The 12,131-nt window shown below is 30.0% G+C and overlaps 1 protein-coding gene across 1 annotated transcript in view; it reads left to right on the top strand.

The window, feature by feature from the left end:
- The first annotated feature begins 6,341 nt into the window (after window positions 1-6,341).
- LOC134692437 (uncharacterized) overlaps window positions 6,342-12,131 on the top strand; it is a 32,166-nt gene continuing 26,376 nt past the window's right edge. The window contains exons 1-3 of the mRNA XM_063552888.1: window positions 6,342-6,481; window positions 7,720-7,773; window positions 11,873-12,071. Of these exons, the coding sequence (XP_063408958.1) occupies window positions 7,750-7,773; window positions 11,873-12,071 (223 nt within the window). The 5' untranslated portion in view covers window positions 6,342-6,481; window positions 7,720-7,749. The remainder of the gene's footprint in view (window positions 6,482-7,719; window positions 7,774-11,872; window positions 12,072-12,131) is intronic.

The raw sequence follows: 12,131 nt of genomic DNA, 5'->3' as shown, positions 1-12,131 counted from the left end.
TTGAATAATGTTTTCCTCGTAACAAATGAAAGACATTTCAGAGATCCCGTATTTGATCCTTTACCGTTAAACTAAAAATGCCAATGACAGAGGTATTAAATATTTAAGTATTAAATTTATATTAAAATCCATTTTGTTACATCTTGTGATCAGTTTTATTTGTCAATCGCCAAAGGCAGTCAGCAGGGTTAAACACATCAGTTGTTTGACCTGTTAGTCAAATGCGTTTTGTTTAAATATACTTTTTCACTGTTTTGGTCTTTTGGAAAATGTTGTTTGTGCTGTTTTTAGACCCTTCTACAACGATTTTCCTTTTAATGCACACGTTTAAATATTGCGGTTTTTATTCAACGCAATCATAGGTTTGAACGTAGTTTTCAATTTAGACTCGTTTATATTTTTTCGTTTGGGCTTGTATCATATTTTCCCTCATGTTTATATGATCCGTTCATCCTATATTGACTCTTCAAATTCAAGTGTCTATCTAAAAATGAGGGAACTGTTCCTAAAAATGAGGGTACTTTTTATATGGTCTTTCAAATGAAGATTTTATTTTGTATAACATATTTCCTTTAAAAAAACCGTTCACGTACACTTGCTTAACTTGCCATTTTAGACAATAAAACATATTCAACTTTGTTTTAAATTTGAAGTTATATATGACTTATACAGGCACAATCATCTATTTATGTTATCCAGGAAGGCATTTAAGCATCTTATTTAACAGCTTACACGGCAAAGTTTAACTAAATTTATACCAATAAAACGTTTGAAAAGTAAGCGACACTGCCTAAAAATCCCAATAATCATAAATTCAATTAAGATAAATTTAAAAAAAAAACAATAAATTACTGTTAAAATATTTTTACAAATTGCAATATTTAATGATTGAGTCTTATTTGTAGTCTGTCCAAATTCCTGGGACTTATTTCAAAGCCTTTGCTACTATTTTAGTGTGGATGAAAGAAGATGGGCTGGATCTAAGGTTTGGAAAATACTTTTTAACTGTAGTAACGAAAATTCTACAAGATTAACGTGTGTTAATCAATGTTTCCAGCACTATTTGGACTATGATAGAGATATTAATGAAACTATTCATTGTTATACTATTTGAAAATTAAGATATAATATTAATTTTTCAGAAGTGCACATACTTCCTGTTTAGATTTGAGTTTGTGTATTGGTAACATTTACTTCATTTCTTTTAATAGCAGCATTGTTTTAATTAAATAGTATGGGGAATATAAATAGTGCCGAAGAAAAACAGTAAAGATTACATTTATTTTTGCATTAACAGGTCTGAAATGACATACTCTATAATTTATTTCAGACATTATGCCAGATTCAAGACAGTATGATGGCAGAAGTAGTCTCAAAAGAACAGTTAGACTTTTTGACTGCAAAAGCGAATGAATATGGATCGGGTATGGCAATCGCAAAATATTAATAACACAACACAAAAATACTGAACTGAAAAATTCAAAACGGAAGGTCTATAATCAAATGGCAAACTCGTTTCGGGACCTTTTATATCTGACTATGCAGTATAATTTTTGCTCATTGTTGATGGTGGTCGTACGGTGACCTATAGTTGTTAATATTTGTGTCATGTGGTCTTTTATGAATATTTGTCTAATTGGAATTCACGCCATTTCTTCTTTTTTTTTTTTACATCAAAAGTTCAAATACATCAAGCGAATGGATAACAGGTGTCTTAGTTTTGCTTGGTACAGATATTTTCGTATGCAGATAGTAAAAACCAGATAGTATAACAATCAAATGGTCAAACAAGTTATTCAATGAGTTTGACACGCCACTGGTGTAGATACTGACGTTACCATCCCGATACAAATTATTTTCAAGTTGATTAAAACTGTATCCATCACCCTCATATTGTTTCCTACAGTATTATTCAACTCTTATACATTTCAGTCGCTTTTCTGACCAAAAAATGCATACACCTAGTGTTTCAACTTCCTTTATTTTATTATAAATTATAACTAATAAGATTCATGTTTCGCTTCCAATTATTTACTTTCACTGACTCTCAACTATAATAAAATTTACGGTACCAATTTTCATGCCCAAGATGCGCATTTCGTCAATTCATGTCTCTTCAGTGATGCTCGTGGCCAAAAAAATTGAAATCCAAAGCTTGTATAAAAGATGAAGAGCAATAATCCAAAAGGTTCAAAAAGTATATCCAAATCCTTGACAGGAATCAGAGCTTTGCATTAGGGAGATACATTCCTTCATTTTTATTAATTTCTAACATTCTGTAACAGCAAATTTTGATAACACAAAAACAATCCGTATTTTCATGCCAGTACCGAGGTACTGGCGTCGGGGCTGGTGATACCCTCGGGGACTAACAGTTCACCTGCAGAGGTATCGATCCAGTGTGGTAGTTATAAAATTAATGGTACCAATTTTCCTGCACCAGATACGCATTTCGACAATACATGTCTCTTCAGTGATGATCGTAGCCAAAATATTTAAAATCCAAAGCTTATATAAAAGATAAAGAGCTATAATCCAAAAGTTCCAAAAGGTATAGCCAAATCCGTGAAAGGAATCAGAGCTTTGCATAAGGGAGATGCATTCCTTAATTTATAATAATTTCTATCATGTTGTATAAATGTCGTTAATAATAGTTAAATTCCTTTAGTAAGGAGTAGTAATAGCTATTTTCTAAAAAATAAACAATAATGGTTTATTGCATAGTAGATAGAAGAAAGATTCCAAAGTCGAAACGAACTGAAAATTATATTGTTTTCAATAATAATGAACTGCAACACATTTTTTAGCTGTTTGAACTCATCAAGAAAAATAGCCGTTTGAAACGCGTAATCAATAGCGAAACCAAAACATTTCCAAGATACCAACGCGATAATCAATATTCATTACGTATCGGACTTACAGTAGTCGACTTCTCTGATGTTTATTTGGAAGACAAACAGACGATTACAATTTATAAATATACTTACTACCTAGAACAAACATTTGTATTTCTATTTTACAAAATAAATAACTATTAATCCGTTGATTTTAGTGTAAAATTCGTTTCGTTTTAGATTTCTATTATTTAGGAGGATCTGACATTTTGACTGAAGGAGAATGGATATGGACAACCAGTCAAACGAATTTTACTGTGACAAACTGGATACCAGGCGCACCAAGTAATACTCAGGGAAACGAACATTGCCTAACAATGCGCAAAGGTGCTGGGTATCAATGGAATGATGTCAAATGCGCTACGAAAGCTGCTTATATCTGCCAAAGACCGTAAGTATCTGAAACTAGACACAAACTGCTGTGGTACCCCCAAAAAAATAATCAAAAGTATAACTTGATTAATTACACCTTATATAAGAATAAAATTTTGTGATTAGTTGGTAGCCAGTGTATATTTCGCATATTCCAACATTTTGTCCTCATCTTAAACGAATACTTCTGTGTGTCACCACTGCTGTTGTATATGCCCTAATACCATCATGGTATTTACCGTTTTTTACCCTCGCGAGCATATTCCAGACAAAATTTTTCGGATCTGACATTTCACAAAGAAAGCGAGCTAACATGTATAAGTTCATGATCGTATAATTCCCGCGGTTTCTAAAATATTATCCACTTGTTTGTCCTCAAAACTATGCAAAACATTCAAAGACAATGAACGATGATTACAAGTGCAGAGACAAATAATCGCCATGAAAATGAGAAATGTCAATGCTTGTTAATCTGCAACTCAAAAACCATTGACGCGTCATTTAAAAGCTTCATTAAAAACAAACAAATTTAGTACAAACTTTAACTTGATTTAGAAGTTTCAAACGTTTTTAGTAATTGATTGGACACGTTACTTTAAGATGTATACATCTATGCACAGTATGTATACGATCATGGTAGTATCATGCCAGTTTATCAAGTCTTTTTTTACTTTCCTTTCCAGATTGTATTAAGACCAGAAGAAGGACTTGAGTTTAAAAAATGGGGAACAGCAGCAAATGATTGTATCATTTAATGATCACATTTATGATAACACTTGTGCTAATTCAATTTATTATATATTTGCATAGATCATGTAGATCTTGAAACTATGTTTCGGTAGTATTCAGTTTATTAAATGAACATAATTTAACAATTAAAGCTTGAGTGGTAGTAACGCATTTTTCAATCTAAAGGTTATGTATTAAAAATATATCAAGAGTTTGTTTGTATGCAGATTTTGAGTACAACTTTTTACAAGTAAAAGATGTAAAAAGTTGCAAATGTTGGTTAACGGTTTGAATCACGTATCATTATCATATTATAGTAGATATGGTTGATTGGTGTTACAGTAGCAGCTTGTAATTTACAATAATATGATTAGGTTTTCTGAATTTGTTGAAGTAAGGTATCCTTTTTCAGCAAGTGAGTGAATTATGGCATTGGAAACTGCATTTCTTTTACTTTTTATACTTTAACATTAAGCAGTGCTGTTTTCCCTCTTACATTTATACGAAAGTAAATTATGACCACCAGTTTTTTTTAGCTTTTTAACTGCCTCACGTAGCGAAAGTTGAAGTTCAGAAATCGTTGCTGCCAAAATTAAATTGTTTTACAGCTTCAACTTGATTTCTCGACATGCATCCTGTTAAAATTTCGTATGGCTGTTCAAGGGAGTACCCAAAGTTCTACAGATTCTATAATAGCACATACATGTGCATGTAAGATATTTCGATGATCAGTTTTGGCACGATCATACTGCGGAATTTGTATAATGGCATTATCCCAACAGCAAATTCTTAAAATTAGCGTTGCATTTTATTCGTTAGAAATTCGTCTTGGATCTGTTGGCCATGGCATGTATGATTGGTGTTTAAACGTCAGTGTCATGCTAATTGTCACTCTTTACACTTTTAAAATACTAATCTATCTCCGGAAGAGATTACATAAGCTGTATTAGTCAAAACGTATAGGAATGTTTGGTCCTGTAAATATATGCTCTTCAGTTTCGTATCTAACTTGTGTTTTTTTTTTATTTATTCGAACGTCACTGATTAGCATGTTGTAGACGCTAACACGAAATTTCAATCCTGGTATTTATGATCATTCAAGACAATTCCGAATTCTATAATACTATTAGAATAAGCACTTGGACCAATTCTACTGTCCTATCAGAATTTACTAGCAAACATTTATTAATTAACTATCCTGTTCCAATGATGTTTTTTTTTGTATTTTGTAACATGTGTAAATCAGGTTTGTTATGTGGTCATTGAATATAATTCTACAGTGTGTTTCAATAGATATAGGAAGATGTGGTGTGAGTGCCAATGAGACAACTCTCCGTCCAAACAACAATTCAAAAATTAAACCATTATAGGTTAAAGTACGGCCTTCAACACGGAGCCTTGGCTCACACCGAACAACAAGCTATAAAGGGCCCCAAAATAACTAGTGTAAAACCATTCAAACGGGAAAACCAACGGTCTAATCTATATAAACAAAACGAGAAACGAGAAACACGTATATATTACATAAACAAACGACAACTAATGTACATCAGATTCCTGACTTAGGACAGGTGCAAACATTTGCAGCGGGATTAAACGTTTTAATGGGCCCAAACCTTCTCCCTTTTTCTGAAACAATAGCATAACATCACAACATATAAATATTTTGATAATAAGACCCATACTATAAATTATTTTACGATTCAAAAGTGGATTTTAGTCGAACTTTAAACAAATTACCATTTGTAATTTAAAATTTAAACAAATAAAATGTGTGTTTTTTTTTGTAATAAAATAACCGTATACTACTATGTCATGTATATATAGCCATTTATTATTTATTATGATTGAAAATGTCGTCAGTCGAGGATTACAACTTTTTAAATGAAAGTAATAGTTAACATGGTTAAAATATCATGATTATAGTACAATATTCAAATAATAAAACCAAGACATAATCAGTCGTTTCAACAAAATATATAGAAAAGGAATTTAACTATGATCTTTAATACATGGTCACTTGAAACCTATTTTTTTAAATAATTTTTTTCACAATAACACTGTTTCGAAATATGGTTCAACCTTGTTTTCGGAAAATGTTTCTTTTTTTATGAAATGAAAGTAAAACTGAAAGTTAAAAATATATTTCAAAAATAATTTATAGTAAAAAAGAATTGAAATGTTTAACAAAGCTTAATTAATTCTTCTAGGTAAACATTGTGTCATAATAAAATAAATGGAAAGCATATAGGCTCCACTGAAATCATTATGACTCAATTCAGAAATGGGGTCATGTTGTGGTCTATTTTTACATCTCTGATAAATGCGTTTTCAACACATGTATATAATGTATTATTGATTGTTAAACAACACATTTAACTGAAGTGTGTCTTATTTAATTTAAGCAGCAATGAAATTTCTTTGTTTGAGATGAGTTTAAACTAAATCATTTGTTTTGGAATAATCAATATGGGCAACTGAAAAAGGTAGGAGAAAATAAACATTACATTTTGTTTATTTCTAATAATTAAATAGTGTTTTAAGTTGATAATGTCATGAACGCTCATACCTGACATGTTCTTAACTTAGCATATACCTTTATCATGTTTATGTTAACACAGAAGCATTTATACTTTTGTGTTAGGCAGAACACCATGACCAAAAGCCGACGATTAACACGATACGAGCTGAAAAGGGATCGGTTATACATGTTATATAGATATTTGGATTTGATATGATTGCCATAGAGCCAATTATCGGTCAAGGACCAAACTAAGAAAATGGAAACAATTAAAATGGTTAATGTTGTTTTCAAAATTAAGCAAAACCATCCTCGTATTACACAAGAAATCGCATAACAAAATATAAACACTGTATAAGGAAATACGACGCATAATTAAGGCAAACAACGATCGTTAATACCAACATGGCAAGCATAATACATTATATCAAATACATACATGACAAAGCACAGTCTTAATTTAATTGAAATTGGGTCATGAATGATTAATCGTCAGCCTTATTGAAGGGCTAAATCCTTTAGATGTAGTAATTTATTCTTATTACCAGATTATATGAAGTATGGTTAGTTTTGCTAAAGATTTACATAAATTATACCAAAAAACATCAGAACAGGGATACCAAGTCTCCATTTACGAACTGTGACCTTGACATTCTAAATCAGAATTTCTCGAAATTGGTACGGTAAAAGTTTCTAAATATTTTTTTTAAGACGGAACGATATGTAAAGTTAATTTAAATGTCATTTGTTCATGCTCAGCTAAAATATTCACTTTGGAACTAGTGAAGATATAAAATTGTAATTTTTTTACTTTTTTCCTTTTTCTATTATTAGTTACAATAAAACAATTCTAAAAATAGAATAGCAAAAAAAAACCAATTAATTTTTTATGTTTAATTTTACAAGGTTACATGTAAGGTTACATGTAAGGTTCCTTTTAAAAGATAGATTAGTAAATTATACTATACAATTTTCTTAAAATTACATACTATTTAATCCTCTTTTTTGGCATTTGAGGACAAAAAAGGGGGCACAGTAACCCAGCTCTGCTGTTTACCTCATATATTTTGCGGATTTTTATTTCATAGTAAGAACTCTTATACCCCCTACTTACAATCCTTGATAAAAATGTAAATTATTTTGCTTGTTGTATATTGGCTAATATGGGCCGAATACCTTAATACTTATACGTTTCATCTTCAGGTGAAATTGTAGAAGAATTATATCTAAATAATGTCAAGACTATTGGTACTTCAGGTAAGCTTACTAGTTTCCTTCAAATACACTTATTGATAGTAATAGATATGATTCATCCATTTCATATCTTTATAGACTAAATCAGAACAAAATCAAAAATTATAATATCAGAAACAGACCTGACAACATCCTTTTAAAATGATAATTGAAACCAATTACATTTAAAGCTTGTGATACTTTATAAATAATGTAAAGTAATCATATTGGTGTTACATAAGCTGTAACAAAATGAACCCTTATATGTACTTCCCCGGTACTTTAACTATTCTGTCGGTACCTACTGTTTGAAATTGTTTAAGATTGTGGTTTGCTCTGACTGTTAATGATGTCATAACACTGAAAAAAGTAAAATCACAAAAATACTGAACTTAGAGGAAAATCAATTCGAAAATTCCATAATCACCTGGCAAAATCAAATAATAAAACACATCAAAAATAAATGGACAGGAACTGTCATATTACTAACTTGGTACATGCATTATTTTTTGATAATTTTGTACTGATTGATATTAAGTGTTAGATACATGTTTTATGTTATAAGTTTATATTGTCTTTAAACTAGCATACGTTTACGGTATGATATTATGCTATTGTTGAAGTCGCACGGTTTCCTATAATTGTGTATATCCTACTACGTTGAACATTGGCAATCATACAACATCTCCTTATTTTTTTATGAACTGGTGAATAGTGTTTTCATCTCATCGTTATTATTTATACCATTGTATACTATTCTGTGTTAAAATATATGTTTTGATAGATGTGTTGTCACAAATTAATGAATCGAATAACGAAAATTCATTCAATGTCAAGAACTGAATCATTGTAGGTTCTGTATTACTTCTTTACACCTACACTTAAAACGTGTTGGACTCAATCTTGGGTCTTTTTATTTTGAGATTAACTATGAGCAAGAAGACATTTTTTTTATTCTGATAAGATCTATCAGATCTTATATTATTTAGGCTTTAAAAGTTTTAAAGTGTATTATATTAGTGAATATCTCATGCAAACAGCTTGTTAAGTTTCTATTGTTATTGCATTCAAACTTAAATGTATGGTTTAAAAAGATACAAGTTAAGTGATCCTTTAAGAATAAAGACAGTAATCTCTTCAAGACATACCTTTGGATTAGCTTTAATTTTTATTTTACTTTCAAGTATAACACAGTTTTTTTGTGAACTCGTGTAAAACAGTTTGAGCGGGTTTTAATGAAGTAAGGTTGTTTTAATATAAACATATAGAACACATTTCATATGGTCCAAATTATAACAGATAAAACAATTTGATATATGGCATATTTAAAAAAACAAATCTGCGTTTTAGCTCTAGTTTAGTTTAGTTTGACGTCAATTATCGTTCAATTAGTACACAATTTTGTTTGAGGGCCAGCTGAAGCACGCCTCCAGGTGTGTAATTTTCTCGCTGTATTGAAGACCCACTGGTGACATTAGGCTGTCCCCCGCTCATGTTTCGGGTTATTGTCTCTTTGACGTATTCCTCATTTCCATGCTCAATTTTATTACTAATATACACCAGGATTAAGTTTTGTATATGCCTCCGACGTGCGTTTCGTCTACAACAGACTCATCATCGAATCCAAAAAAGTTTAAAAGGCCGAATAAAGTAGGAAGTTGAAGAGCATTGAGCCTTAAAGTTTTGCAAAATACAGCTAAGGTATTCCTTTCATTCCTAATGTAGAAAAACCGTCATATTTCAAAACGATTTTATGATTTTTCAATCTGATAGTTACAGAGTTAATAATCAATTACGTACACAAATACCGTTAATAAAAATTCTAACCGTAAATAACAAACGTTTAACAATCTTCCAAGTGAAAGATAAACATAGAGTTAAGAAATTTTTACTTTGTATTTAATATTCAATTTTAATTCTATTCTTTTAAAAACAATTTTACCACTTTCTGTAATTATGTTTACAGTTTTTGCGATAAAAGGGCGCTAAACGTGTGAGCATTTATTATTGTACAGGGACTAACTTTAAGCGAGTAGTTATTTTTTTTTTACAATTTTGAGCAATAGGAGAAAGAAGAAAAAATATTTTCTGCAAGGTTTGTCCTGTTTTTTTTATGTATATTATTTACCTATAAAATATTCAATAAGTCAACCCCATTTTGGAAACTATGTTTGTTAAATGGCATTTGTTTATCCATTGTTCAAGTTCTTTTTAAATGGTTTATACATAACATTTAACAATAATAATAGACACGAGGGTCTAAATAACATGTACAAAATAGAACGTAAAACAAAAAAATAGAGAAAATCGATATGTATATATGTTACAGTAAATAGGTGAAATTAGGAATTACTCGTAATTACTAAACATTTCAGTAAATACCTGTAATTACTAGCCAATTTAGTAATTACATGTATTTACTAGTTGTTTCAGTGATTACTGGTAATTACTGATTTTTTCTGTCATTTTTACAGCTATTTACTAACTTAATGTTTTTGTTTTAAAATTAAAAACATAATTCAAGATACCAAATAAGAAAGTGTAGGGGTAGGGATTTTAAGGGAGTTTACTTAAGGATGTAGGAATATAAGGCACATCAAAAGTGCTCACTCTTTAGTGTTTGGGAATTGAAACAGGAAAATGTTTGTTTTTTAGGTCTTAAAACTCCGTAAATATATGCATGCAAGACAATGATATCAATCCGAAATTGATTTTCATAATTTTGTTAAACTAAAATCTTAATCATGCACTGTGTTTTAAAACTTTAAAATAACTTTCTCCAAATATCCTTGATTTCTACCAAACTTGGACAGAAGCTAAATGTTTATGATCATAAAATAATATCCGAAAGTAAAGTTTGTAAAAGAAATCCTTTTTATCCTATATTACTTATAAACAGGATAAACGGACTAGTTTTTTCCCCAGTTAACATTACATACACTCTGCAGTTAAAGTTTTAAAACATTATACTTTATAAACCATCCTGGATTTTTACCCAATTTTGACAGAAGCTTCTTATAGTACTAGTAAAAAATAGTATCAAGAGGAAAATTTTATAATATTTTTTCCTCATTTTTGTTGAGCCTGCGATTAACAGAAAAAGTAGGCGAGACGATTTGTTCTGTAAAACCCTTACAATTTTAATAACTTAATACATCGATAACCGATCTCCAGCTAGGGGTTGAATTGAAGGTCACATGAATACGTATTCAATAAGGTCCAAATATTAACTCGCAAGTGCACAACCTATCAACCTTGTTTCTCAGCTAATTTAACAAAATAGAACCAGATTGGCTGCTGAATTATAATTGTACTATATCATATTTATGATTTAACAAACCAAAAAAATATATTTATTTATTTTTATATCTCGAAGCTAAAACACTTAACAGTTCATTCCAGTTCCCAACCTACATAACGTTATCTTATCTTTATAAGGTACTAAGTCTAAATATTCTTCAAACAGTTTTTTTAAAGTTAAAACATAATGCTTTGGGAGAATTTTTCATTTTTGATGTCTGCTGAAATTGCTAAAAAATATATGTATAATGCTCAACTTTAACCAATTTGGATTAAAACTAAAGTTACTCTGATTTAACCATATATTTAAAATTCCATATTTTTTCAAGATATTTTTAATACAAATCAACCATTCAATATTTTAAGAGTACTAACTGATCTTCTATATATATAGCTAGTTAGTATTACTATAACTTTTGATCATCTGACCATGATACAACATTGCTTTAGCAGTCAGTAAATAGGTGTAAAAATGCATTTTAAAATTAGTAATTACTGGTAATAACTGGGCCGTTTCAGGAATTACTTGTATTAACTAAGTGCATCGGGAATTACCTGTAATTCCTAAATTTTAGTAATTACATGTAATTCCTAATTTCACCTATTTACTGTAACATATATAAGACTATGCGATGTATAAATATTGAGATTTCTATATAAAGTAAGCCATTTTTTTTTATAGAAATTGTTATAAATATTAGAGACTACATTAATCAAGAACAGCAATCTATCTAGATGCATAATACATACTAATTTTTAAAACTTTTCAAACTTTTATATTCAAAGTCAAATGACTGTTAACAAACACGTATTGATTTTCTAGCTTCAGATATTTTCGATTTGCTATGGATATGACATGCAATGTCCAGATCAAACACAAAGGTCAACACGTGCAAGGGCAATTTGTGCAGACCCTTTGAAATACTCCTGTTTGGATGACTCATCGAAAACGTATTATGTAAACAGGAAAAAGATAGTAGGTTATTCTGAGAACTGCACCAGATTTGACAAAGAAGGAGCAGGTTTGTTATGTAGATAAACAATTTTCGCTAATATCTTTTTAAAAGTATAAAAGCTTGTTA

The sequence above is a fragment of the Mytilus trossulus genome, chromosome 12 (assembly GCF_036588685.1).
Source record: "Mytilus trossulus isolate FHL-02 chromosome 12, PNRI_Mtr1.1.1.hap1, whole genome shotgun sequence".
Lineage (NCBI taxonomy): Eukaryota > Metazoa > Mollusca > Bivalvia > Mytilida > Mytilidae > Mytilus > Mytilus trossulus.
The sequence above is the reverse complement of the archived record's forward strand: the minus strand, read 5'-3'. Positions and strand labels throughout refer to the sequence as shown.